The 13,324-nt window shown below is 42.2% G+C and overlaps 1 protein-coding gene across 1 annotated transcript in view; it reads left to right on the top strand.

Annotated features, from left to right (window-relative positions):
• The window catches only part of Pik3c2g (phosphatidylinositol-4-phosphate 3-kinase, catalytic subunit type 2 gamma), a 153,051-nt gene that overhangs the window by 44,451 nt on the left and 95,276 nt on the right, over window positions 1-13,324 (top strand). The window contains exons 8-11 of the mRNA XM_013025051.1: window positions 1,057-1,188; window positions 3,276-3,309; window positions 6,086-6,281; window positions 8,883-9,014. Coding sequence (XP_012880505.1) covers window positions 1,057-1,188; window positions 3,276-3,309; window positions 6,086-6,281; window positions 8,883-9,014 — 494 coding nt within the window. The remainder of the gene's footprint in view (window positions 1-1,056; window positions 1,189-3,275; window positions 3,310-6,085; window positions 6,282-8,882; window positions 9,015-13,324) is intronic.

Below are 13,324 nucleotides of genomic sequence, written 5' to 3' on the forward strand. Positions count from 1 at the left end.
CCGCAATGACAAATAGGAAAGAAGAGGTAGGGGTTAGTTTTTCAGGTTCACTTTTTCCTTTTCCTTCATAGGAAGACTCGGAATATGAAGGAGCCTCAGTTTCCCTTTATCATTAGGTGTAAGTCTTTGTAGGTACCACCTGTCCACCTAGATTTTGATTTTTCCAGGGTTCTGCTCATCCTCTTACCTCTACCAACAGCTAGAATTTTCTAGAATGCAATGAATTCCTGCTTTGGAGCTTTCTGCTGGTTCCTTAGACATAAGAGTCTCACGGATTTCACTGCCCTGGTTCGCTTTGAACCTTGATCCTCAGATCTCAGCCTCCTGAGTAGCTGGGATGACGGAGGTGAGCCACCAGATACTCAGGATGCTGACAGCTGAGGATCACAGTTCAAAGCCAGCCAGGGCAGGAAAGTCTGTGACACTCTGATCTCCAATAAACCACCAGAAAACTGGAAGTGGCGCTGTGGCTCACATGGTAAAGCGCCAGCCTTGAGTGAAAGAGCTTAGGGACAGCGCCCAGGCCCTGGGTTCAAAACTCATGCACAACAAAACAAACAAAAAAAAGTGATATCTATATTGGCACGGAAGGTTTCAGTACCCATTGGGTCGTATTCATATCTCCCAAAGAAAAAAACAGATTACTGTTATTATTATTGTTGTTGTCGTTAGCAGTATTACACTGTACAATAGCTCTTCGCAGCATTTCTGTGCTGTAAGTCCATCTTTGTCTCTCTCCTTCCTTCTTTCCATTCTTCCTCCTCTCCCTCCCTCTCATCAACATGATGCATTACTAATAGACGATGATCGCATTAAGCGGGTTAAATAAATCAGTATAATCCATAACGATGGATTCTGATGTTACAGATGTGTCGCTCCGTTTGCACACTGGTGTGGCGTTGGTCCTACCGCTGCAAATTGGGGTTCAGCCACTGTGTGGACAGCGCCCCATGTTCCTATCCTCTTCCCTCTCGGTGGAAAAGAGAAGTCGCTGGGAGATAACTGAATGCAGTCTTCATCTTAATGAGTGGCCACGTGTGCGTTTGTCATCTACAGCACTGTGTGAAGGGCCTGACCGAAGAAGTGAGGGACATCTGTGGGGTTCTGGGGTGCATCGAGACCAGACAGATCACAGAGGCCATCAACAACCTGGGGCTCGTCGGCGTTGCTGTCCAGAGAACAGCAGAGGTGAATGTCGGGTTACAGCTGAGCATAATGTATTAACTGGGGGGGATGAGCACTAGCTGTGTGTGTGTGTGTGTGTGTGTGTGTGTGTGTGCGCACGCGCGCACAGCATAGCTCAATCACTATGCCAATGTCTGACATGAGCCATCACCAAAAAGCTAAGAGATAACACCGGGACTCTGAGTCTCAGTACTAGCATTAACAAAAGAAAAAGTAAAGAAAAGAAAAGATCAGAAGGAGTGGTTATTGCCTAAGAGAAATCTTAAGTATCAGCTTAAAAGAATATATTCTTGTTGGTTTGATAAGATGTTAAGGCAAAAAGATACCGTAAGTGATAATAATTAATAGTGCTAATAACAATACAGTAATCTCGTTCATCTTTGGGAGGTATGAATATGACCCAAGATAACACGTTTCTTGTTTTGTTTTGTCTGTCATGAGGTTTGAACTCAAGACCTAGGTGCTGTCCCTAAACTCTTTCACTCCAGGCTGGCGCTCTACCACTTGAGCCACGGCTCCACTTCTGCTATTTTCTGGTAGTTCATTGGAGATCAGAGTCTCACGGATTTTTCTGCCCGGGCTGGCTTCGAACCACGATCCTCAGATCTCAGCCTCCTGAGTAGTTAGGCTGACAGGCGGGAGCCACCAGTGCTCAGCTTAGATATCAAGTTTCAGCTACACAACCATACCTATGATAAAGTTTAATAAAAACAGAACAATTATAACAGTGTACCCCAACAAAAAGCACCAGTATCAGCACTCTGACATTTGGGGGCCATTATTAAAGAAAACAGAGGATAGTTGAATGTAATTACCACAGAATCCCGTTCTGTGGTAAACCAGATGACAAAGGAATTATGTGACTGACAACAAAGCAATTGGTTGGGAAAGATGAGACTGTGAATATCTCCGGATTACCTACAGAATGAAGCAGCTCTGTGTATCGGTTCTTTCTGGAATTTTCCATTTGATATTGGTAGATATGGAAAGCTGCAGTCACCAAACCACAGCTAAAGGGCACCTGCCATCATTGCTTTTTGATAGACTCTTTTGAATCCCACTCTTTAATTCTGGTTTATTTGTACTCATTCCTCACCCAATTGCCAGGCAGGTGATCTTCCGGTATTCATTCTGTTACCCAGAGTTGATGCTCACACTGCTAAAATTCAACCGGGCGCCAGTGGTTCACGCCTGTCATCCCAGTGACTCAGGAGGCTGAGATCTGAGGATCACGGTTCAAAGCCATCCTGGGCAGGAAAGTCTGTGAGACTCTGATCTCCCATGAACCACCAGAAAACCAGAAGTGGAGCTGTGGCTCAAGTAGTAGAGCGCCAGCTTGGAGTGAAAGAGCTCAGGGACAGCGCCCAGGCTGTGAGTTCAAGACCCAGGACCAGTACCAAAACAAAACCAAAAAAAACCACAAAAGCTAGAGGTGTTCTGCCAGGAAACTGAAAATTGAGAAACCCTCCTTTCCTTCAGCTGTATTTTTTGTGGGGGTCAACTCTCCAAGGCTCTTTCTAGTTAGCCCTGGAAGGTATCTATCAGGTATGTATCAAGTGCTGATTTGGGCCAGATGAAGAGCTGGGTCATTCATGCAGAGACTCTTCTACTCTAGGCTGCTGCTCTGAGCCCTGGAAACCCTTTTCTATCCTTCACATTCAGATCCCAGGGACTCAAGGAACAGCTCTCGATTCACGAATGAGCCCTCCTTCCCCCTCTGTGTGTGGGGGAGAACCCCCAGGCCCCACAGAGATGCACTCTGGGATGCGGGCCCGGCTCTTCACTCACGTCTGTAGTCCCGGCTGAGCTGAATTCTAGTAAAGCCAGGGCACATGTCAGTCATCGTCCAGAGGTGACGGCTCTTGTCCACAGATCTGGAGGTGAACGGCTGTTGTGACACTCAGATGACCCGAAGGGAAAAGGAATTCATTGATGTTGATACCATGACGGACGCATCCCCAACTTCCTCCTTTGCTGGGGAAAGCTTGTATTATTTAGCTTTGGATACTACTGATTTGATTCTGGTGTTATCTTGTGGTCTGAGTAACGTTTCTTTCCTTTTTTTTTTTTTTTATAAACTCCTCTTTTAGAATGTTCAGCCAGATTCGGAGACGTCAGGAAAAGGTAAAAATAAATAAATAGAAATAAATCGATGCATGGCTGTATTCAAATATTTAGAAATAAATATTTTTAAATATTTAAAAAAAATAAATAGCCAGGAACCAGTGGCAATAATAATAGTAATAATAATAATAATAAAAAGAATAATCTCCTACACCTCTGGTGACTTACACCTGTAATCTACGTCACTGAAGAGACTTCAGATCGGAGGATGGAGGTTCAGAGCCCAAAATAGACAAATGCAAGAAACTCTTATCTCCAAGGAAACAGGAAAATGCCAGACTGGAGACAGAGCTCAAATAATAAAACACTATCCTGAGCCAGGAGCTAGAGGCCCTGAGTTGGATCCCCAGTACTGGCATAAAAGAGAGAGAGAGAGAGAGAAAGAGAGAGAGAGAGCTTGATTCAACTTCATGATGTATCTTAGATGCATATATGCAAATGAACATCTGCATACGCATGTATGCCTATTTGTGCATGTGTGTATCTGCACATTTATGCATCTATGCATGGATGCATAAATACATACACGTATGCATACGCATCCTGCCTTCCTGTTTCTGGGTACCACTGGGACCACTTGGAGATTGGAGAATAAGATGTTTCTAGGAATTTTTCCTTCTGCTGAGGAAATTCCCCATTGGTTGGTGAGCGTCGAGGGCTCTTGCCGCTGCTATTTTTACTCTGCTTTCATCTTCCGCTTCACTAATTGCTACTGTTGATTGCTCAGAGACATTTAATTAGAGCGTTTTCTGCTCCTCTATATCTCCACCCCCCCAAGCCATTCCAACAAAAGGGGTGCCATTGAAGAAATGAAGCACATAAGTAAAATTTGCCTATCAGAGATTTGGTCCACATTTATGCAGAGCTAAGTGAATAATGAGGCATGTTGTACACAGCAAAAATAAAAATTTAAAAAGGGTTTAATTAGGATAGAGCTGGTTTAACTAGGATAGAGGGACAGGACGTGGGTAGGAACTCCAGGTAGAAGCTAGAATGGTACAGACCCTGGACAGAGAAAATCTTCCTCCTACAGTTTTCTTCTTAAGTTGCCTGAAGGCAACTTAAGTTTCTACAGCAATATTTAAGAATGTTGCATGTATTTCAATGAGCAACTCTGCCAAGGGTGTGGATTGTTCACGTGCTAGAATCTTATCTCAGCAAATCTGTGAGCAATCATTTCTAGCCGGGCACCCGGGACTCACGCCTGTCATCCCAGCTACTCAGGAGGCTGAGATCTGAGGATGGAGGTTCAAAGCCAGCCTGGGCAGGAAAATCTGTGAGACTCTTTATCTCCAAGGAACCACCAGAAAGTGGAGCTGTGGCTCAAGTGGTAGAGCACTAGCCTTGAGTGAAAAGCAGCTCAGGGACAGTGCCCAGGCCCTGAGTTCAAGCCCCAGGACTGACCCCAAAAAAATTATGTCTAGTGATATGGTGAGATGTCCTTTCAACTTCTCCCCCATTACCTGAAGCTGTAAGTCCATTTTTTTTCCTTTATATTGATAGATATATACACACATACGTGTGTATACATATATATTATACATATATACACACTTCGGTATAAATCATCCTTGTAGATTACACTTAGAAGAATGAAAAATATATACTATAGTTATATATTATATGTAGTGTATAATAATATAGTATATTATAATATTTGGTATATATGATTATGTATAATATGTATATATATATGTGTGTGTGTGTGTATATATATATATATATATATATGTTCAAAATGTATGTGATGAGTGTTAAAGATCAACCAATTCTTTTTTTTTCTTTTCCCAGTCCTGGGGGGCTTGAACTCAGGGCCTGGGCACTGTCCCTGAGCTTCTTTTGCTCAAAGCTAGTGCTCTACCACATAAGCCACAGCTCCATGGCTGGCTTTTTCTGTGTATGTGGGAACTAAGGAATCAAACCCAGGGCTTCGTGCATGCAAGGTGAGCGCTCTACCGCTGAGCCACCTGCCCAGCCCACCAATTCTTCCTTTGTAACCTGATTACAGGGAAAAAAAATGCTAACCCAGTTCACCCTGGCTCATCCTCAAGTCAATCAAAAATTAAAGGTAGGCATGAATTCACAAAGTGCCTGAAATGTTAATTTCTGTTGTTGTTATCTTGAGCTGTACAGAGGAGTTTGCACGTACCATGCTACTGTGCCTAAAGCAACTTGATGCGCATCGCCCCTTCCCCCCTCCTCCCCGTCTCTCCCCACCCACCCCTCCCTCAGTTTACCTGGCTCCAGGTTCTCACATGAACATGAAATACAAGGCCTGCTTCCTCCCTCCCTTCTTCTCTCCACCCATCCACCCTCTTCCCCTCCACCTCTCTCCACCTAATACCTCAAGGTCCAGCCTCCTGGTAATCCATCTGGTTAGTCTTAAGTTAGCTCTTCTGAGGACTTCCACCCTGACGAGGTAGAATCAGGTCCTTGGCTAACGATAAGCATAAACCAAAGGAAAATGCTCTCAAGTGACAGAGGACCAGCGCGCCTCATGGATAATAATGATAACAGGAAACGAACTTCCGACATGTGCCCCCAAACTCTGTTCTTGCGCAATTCCTGTTTCCTCAAGCTGTGAGAGATCACAGCCTGCTGACAATGAAGTCAGGCTGTGTTCAGATGGGAGATTGGCTCCTGTCTCGCGTAGGGGTCATTTTCATTGCATTCTGTTTAAATGGTCGCCTGAGAAATGGGAACGCTGGCCTCGATGGCTTCCAGTCGATGGGACTCTTCATCAATGTCCTGATCCATCTCTCTTTCCCTCCTTTAGGCCTGATCAAGAAAAGAACAGTGGAACTTTCCGGGGCCATCCACCAGCTATTGGATGTCTACTGCAATAGCTTTTATACAGATTTTCAGCTCCTGTCTGCACCTAGAAGTTCTCCTCCCATCGACCCCGGACTCCATTCCCACCTTAGCTTCACTGTGTGCGCCGTTTACAACTTCCCGCAGCCGTGGGTACACAGGTGAGCCTTGATGGGCTTGCTCACAAATAATACTGATGACAATAATAATAATAATGCATCATATCATTATGCTATGATAATAATATATTACATATAATAATATATAATGATAATATAATAATATGTTCTAACAACATGACTATCATCTAATATACATAGACATCATTAAGAATAATTATAATTATGAGTTTTTATTTTTCCATAGCTTCCAATTAGAGCACAGATTGTTCTTCTTTTTGCCAAGGCTTGGATTTTTGTATAATTCTGGAAGATCGTTGACATGGGATTGCCCTTGTTCTTAAAAATCATTGGTTACTGATATGCCTGCTTCCCAAAGGGTATTTCCTCTCCCTCTTCTTCCATTTTCCAAGGGAAGAGTAGTTGTTCTTGTCAACATGTCAGTATGGAAGCAGAAAATGCCGGACGATCTAGTGTCTATTTTAAATTGGTTTTTGTTGTTCTTGTTTGTTTGTTCATTTTCTTACAACCAAGTCTGACTAATGTTGATGGAGGGTGGGAGAGAGAGACAAGAGACAGAGATAGAAAGAGAGAGAAAGGAACAGAGACACAGAGAGATGGATAGAGATCAGAGACACAGAGAGAGGTAAGAGAGACAGAAAGAGAAAGGAACAGAGACAGAAACAGAGGCAAGAGACAGAGAAACGGATACAGGCAGAAAGAGAGAGACAGACATAAAAGAAAGCCAGAAACAGAAGCAGAGAGACAGAGAAAAGGATAAGAGACATAGAGAAAAAGACAGAAAGACACAGAAGGAGACAGATGTAGAGAAAGACTGAAACAGAAAAGCAGAGGTGGACAAAGAGAGAAACAGAGAAAGAAATAGAGACAGAAACAAAGAGAGACAGAGACAGAGAGACAGATGCAGAGAGAGACAGAAACAGAGAGACAGAAGGCTTAGACAGAGAAAGACAGAAAGAAGGAAGAAATGCATGTAGGGAGAAATGGAAAGAATTTTAAAATAGGAAAGAACTCACTCTGGTCTTTCTGAAGTTGAGCAAGTGATCTACACTTAGACTCGTAGGATGTGTTTTCTCTGATCTGTGAGAGTCTAAGAAAAATGATGAAAGCCATTGGAAGTCAGAAGGGGACTATTTAGCAAACACAAAACAAAACAAAAAGATGGGAGGGAGAGGAGGGAATAACAGGGTAACAATCCCACCAAAGTGGAAAAATGTCACCATGGAACACGTTACTCTATGCAGTTACTATGTGCCAATGAAAACAATTAATCAAGCCGGGCACCGGTGGCTCACGCCTGTCATCCCAGCTACTCAGGAGACTGAGATCTGAGGATCAAGGTTCAAAGCCAAACCCAAACAGGAAAGTCTTTGAGACTCTGATCTCCAATGAACCACCCCAAAAGCCAGAAGGGGCGCTGTGGCTCAGGTAGTAGAGCACCACCCAGCCTTGGGCACAAAAACTCAACATCGCTTGTCCCAGAGATCTGGAAAACACTTTTCAGCAAGCCAACTTCATTTCCTCATTGGGCTTTTTCGACTCTCCAAAAACAGATGACTCACTGACAAAGCTATTTCCTTTCAGATGTTAAGCTGATCGCATCAGGGTGATTTTTAATTTATGTAATTTCTCTGTGTGTGTATCTCTCCCTCTTTAGCTATAATGCATTCTCTTTTTCCTGCTGGCTTACGTATGCTGGAAAGAAGCTATGCCAAGTGCAAAACTACAGGACTATTCCAGCTAAAAAATTATTCTTTTTCTTGGTCAACTGGAATGAAATGTGAGTGTCATCTCCATTTGGTTAAATCATTTATCTTAAAAAAGCAAAGAAAAGTCAGTTTTTTTCTTTGTTTCAAGCAAAGGCTATGTTTAAAAAATAATAATAAATGCTGCCTGTTGAGTTGGTTTAATGCTAGGATAAATATCTTACTACTTAGAGATCATTGTTAATTCAAGAGATTAAAAGTCCATTTGGCTACTCAGGAGGCTGAGATGTGAGGATCAAAGTTCAAAGCCAGCCCAGGCAGGAAAGTCTATAATAAGACTCTTATCTCCAGTGAACCACCAGAAAACTAGAAGTAGAACTGTGGCTAACCTTGAACATCATGACTCAGAAATGGCACCCAGGCCCTGAATTCCAGCTGCTAAGATCTCTTCAAACCACAATCCTTAAGATGTCAGCCTCTTAAGTAGCTGGGCTTACAGCATGAGCCACAGAGCCTGGCCTAAATAACCTTTAACGTGAACATTTTCCCAGTGTCTCTAAGTAAAAATTCAACCCAGCCAACATTTGAGCCAAAAACCCAGACGCACATGACCTGCACAACCAAAGCTAAGAAAATATGGGCAAGAATATTTACAGTTGTGTCACACTTAATGGCCTGAACACGAACACGAATGATCCCCTGCATAACATGAATAAATGCACCATTATGCATGCATTCATAACAATAAAAGTGACAAATTACCGAAACTATTTCAAGGAGATAACTTCACGCAGATAGATAAATAACTTTGGCCCAACGCATTATAAAATCATCCTTATAGAAATAATACTGAAACTCCATTGGTGTGGTATTTTGTTCTTTGATATCTTGTTCTGTTTTGGTTTGGTTTATTTAGGATCACTTTTCCTCTTGAAATAAAATCGCTTCCCAGGGAATCGATGCTCACTGTGAAACTGTTTGGGACTGTCCACGAACATGACAGTAGACATTTACTGGCCTGGACCAGTCTCCCATTGTTTCCAAAAGGGTGAGTAGAATCCACACACACACACACACACACACCCTTTTGGTATATGTCATAAGGATGAAATTGAGAACACCTTTTAGCCCTAAATAAGGTAGCGCATTATCAATCATTTTTTGTCAGAGGCAAATGTGAAAAGCACAATGGGAGGAACGGCTTTAGAAGCGCAACTTATGATTAAGTCCCTTCCACTACGAAAGGGAAACAGACTGATAAGTCTCCTTTTTTTTCTCTGCTTTATCCAAACAGTTTTGCCAGAATTGCTAAGTCAAAATGATTTGGATTCATATTGCAAATATTTTATTCTTTTCTGTTATATATTATGTTTATTATATATTCATAGGAATATATCTTTATTTCATTATATAATGCATATTATGTTTACATACAAACATATTGTATTAAATATATATACCAAGCTATAATATATTTATATCTTACATTTTATATAGCATAGATATTAAAATATAATATGTAGTATATTTTATATGTATTTTATATAATATAAAATATATTTTATACAATATAATATATTTTAAATATATATAATATATTCTATTTTATATGCTGTCTATCATAATAAATATATAAAGAAAATACATATTTGTATATATAATATATGTCATAAAAATCTGACTAAAGCAAAATTATGCCATGTAACTGAGTCATCAATGTTTCATTGCCAGGAGAAAAAAAAATTGTCAACTTGAAGGTGACTTTATTTAGAAAACTCAAGCAAATGTGAGCAACAGAACTCTCTTAGCCCCTGCCAAATGGACTGTTGATCTCATTCTGAGTGCTGAGTATCGATAATACGTAGAATGTTTGATGAAGTAGATTATTGACTGTTTATCACAGTGTAGAAAATTTTCCAGAAGACTCACCTGAACGTATTTTTTGCACAGCAAGACTTGCTGTACGATCAAATGGTAAAAATTCAGGCCTTCAAAAGATGATCTCTGTCCTATTTCTTAAAAACAACATTTGGTATAACTGTCATCCCAGCTCCTCAGGAGGCTGAGATCTGAGGATCACAGTTCAAAGCCAGCTCAGGCAGGAAAGTCTGTGAGATGTTGATCTCCAAGGAACCACCAGAAAACTGGAAGTGGAGCTGTGGCTCAAGTGGTAGAGCACTAGTCTTGAGAGAAAGAATCTCAGGGACAGCGCCCAGGCCCTGAGTTCAAGACCCAGGGCTAACACACACACACACACACACACACACACACACACACACACACTTTTTTCATCACTTTAGAGTTCCTATATCTATATCACTGTAGATAAATTATCATCAAAGAAACAATGGCAGGTGTTCCACACACACACACACACAAAACTGTTGGGTTAAGTGTGTGTGTGTGTGTGTGTGTGTGTGTGTTAGGGTGTTGTCATTTCCCATGCTGTAGTGTATTTCCACATGTGTGTCTTGAGCATGGGGAATGCATCTATCTCTGTAATATCTATCTAATATCTATCATCCCACCTAACACCCCATATAAATAGGCAATCGATAAAGGTTTGTTTGCTAAATTGAGTTGGCGGGGGGAAAAAAAATCGATCCTTACAGGTGGTTTGGAATGAAATAAGATTTCAAGAGCCTGTAAGAAACCATTTAGGCCTTAAAGGGAATATTTACTGCCATCAGCAGACATGTGGAAGAAAAGAGAAAAATCTGATTTGTGTGTTAAGACTTCCATTTCTTTCTCACGAGGATGCAGTTTACCTTCCTCCTCGTGCAGGAACTCTCTTAGGCTTTGCGAGCATTTCTGTAGACTCTTCTGGCATTTTCCAGAAGCTTGTTAGCTCTTCTCTGAAATCCTAGCCTATCCGCTCGATTTATTCTCTCCCATCATCCCACACGTGGCTGGGCCCACACCGATCAATACGTGCTCAGTGTATAATAACAAATTAGGAATCTTCAGGTTTTCCAACTGAATGGTCGCAGCTCGTTTTAGATGGTTATGATGGCATCGAACCCTCTGTTATGCGTTTGTCTTTATTACCACTTTGGTTCGTTGCTTACAGGCAGTGGTTGGAGGGTGGTTCTCGGTGCACGCTATCTTCTGAAATGCAGGGTGTGCCGAGGGGAAATCAGGACCACTGCAAAAAACATTGGTGAATACATTTCCAAAATAATGCCTCTCAAAAGAAGAAAGAAAATAAAAGCTAAGGCTAAACACAACACTTGAGCTGTCATCCCAGCGACTCAGGAAGCTGAGATCTGAGGATCACAGTTCAAAGCCAGCCAGGGTAGGCAAAGTCTAGAGAGACTCTTATCTCTAGTTGACCACCAAAAACTCGGACGTGGAAATGTGGCTCAAGGGGTAGGGCACCCGTCCTGAGCAAAAATGCTTAAGAACAGCACCGGGGCCCTGAGTTCAAGTCCCAAGACTAGCACCAAAAAAAAATTCATATAAAGATCTATGACTGAAAGATGTTACTGAAATTCACAAAGGCCTCTATAAATTCCTCTCTCTATAGATTCTTCCCTATATGCATTCTTTTACTCAATCAATTTAAAACCAATTTCTAAATCTTCAGGATATAAGGAAAAAAAAATCTTTCTAGTTAGGCACAAAAGGAACATTTCCTTTGAAAAATCTCACAATTATTTTGGTTCGGCAGCTCAGATGCTATGTTAATTTAAATCATTTCTTACTACAAATTTAGAACTCGTGTCTTTAAATGTTCCAGGAATTCAAAAGCAATACGTCAAATTCCTATACACCATGGAATTTTACTCAGCTACTAGAAAGAATATGATGTCACTCTCAGGCAAACGGATGGACCTAGAACAAAGCATGTTTAGTGAGTGAAGCTAAGCTCAGAGAGACAAATGCTGCAGGTTTTCTCTCATGGGCAGAAGTTAGATCTAAAATACACCAGGATGTGATGAATGACACAGGACTCTAGATATTCACACAGTAAGACCCAAGGAAGATGCACTTAGGGGAGAAACTAAGGCTCCAGGTCTCTGCGCCTCTGACCATAGAAATAATATTGATCCCAATGGACTCCAGGAAATGGAAACTAGAGATCTTATTCTTCTATGTGGTTTCTATTTCTCTTTGTCTCCTGGGTGGGTTTCTCTGTCTCTGGGAGGGTGAGGGGGCACAGAAATGGGGGGACAGAGGGGAAACCGAGGCAGCCGTGGTCCTCACTGGACACCAGGTGGAGAATGAACTCTCCCACTGGTGGGTGGGGACGGGAGGGAAACACTGGGGGAGAGAGCGAGGGAAGGGGGGACAGGGTCCACAGAGACATGCGCTCATGACCCGACTGATGTCACTGTCACCTCTATCTGCCCGTCACCTTTGTCATCACACTTTTTAAAAATTACAAAGATAAAGAATTTGCAGAAGTTAACATCTTTGTCAACTTCACGGGGTCACAAGTCCACAAAAATCAACCTGAGACTCCATGTCCTCCCACCGTGTCACCCCACGGTGCAGATTACAAACAAACAAGACTCCAGTACTGTGGAGCATCAATGCAGCTCTCTAGGAGAACAGGCTGCTGATACATTGGAGATGCGCTGGGGTTAATGTCTGGGTTGGGAAAGATCTTCCATCTCTTCTAGTTACCAAAGGAATCCCCAACATAGCCTATTGAGTATGTGTCTGTTAACCTAAGGAAACATACAGAGAGACAGACAGACAGAAAGGCAGTCAGGCAGGCAGACAGAACAGATGAATAGGTAGATGGATAGGTATATGGGTAGATAGGTAGGTAGACAGACAGACAGACAAATGAATAGATAGATAGATAGATAGATAGATAGATAGATAGATAGATAGATAGATAGATAGATAGATAGATAGATAGATAGATAAGGGATGGATGGATAGAGGGAGGGAGGGATGGGTGATGGACGAATAGATGGAAGGATGAATATATGGATGGATGGATGGATGGGATAGATGGATCGATGGATAGGTGGATGGATGGGTGGGTGGGTGGATGGATGGGTGGGTGGATAGTTGGATGGATGGGTGGATGCATGGATGGGTGGATAGATAGATGGGTGGATGGATGGGTGAGTGGATGGATGGATGGGTGGATGGATGGGTGGGTGGATGGATGGGTGGGTTGATGGATGGATGGATGAATGGATGGATGGATGGATGAATGGTTGGATGGATGGATGGGTGGGTGGGGGGTGGGTGGATGGATGGGTGGATGGATGGATGAATGGATAGAGGGATGGATGGATGATAGATGGATGGATGGATGGATAGGTGGATGGATGGGTGGGTGGGTGGATGGTGGATGGATAGATGGATGGATGGATGGATGGATGGATGGATGGATGG

The sequence above is a fragment of the Dipodomys ordii genome, unplaced genomic scaffold (genome assembly GCF_000151885.1).
Source record: "Dipodomys ordii isolate 6190 unplaced genomic scaffold, Dord_2.0 Scaffold81, whole genome shotgun sequence".
Lineage (NCBI taxonomy): Eukaryota > Metazoa > Chordata > Mammalia > Rodentia > Heteromyidae > Dipodomys > Dipodomys ordii.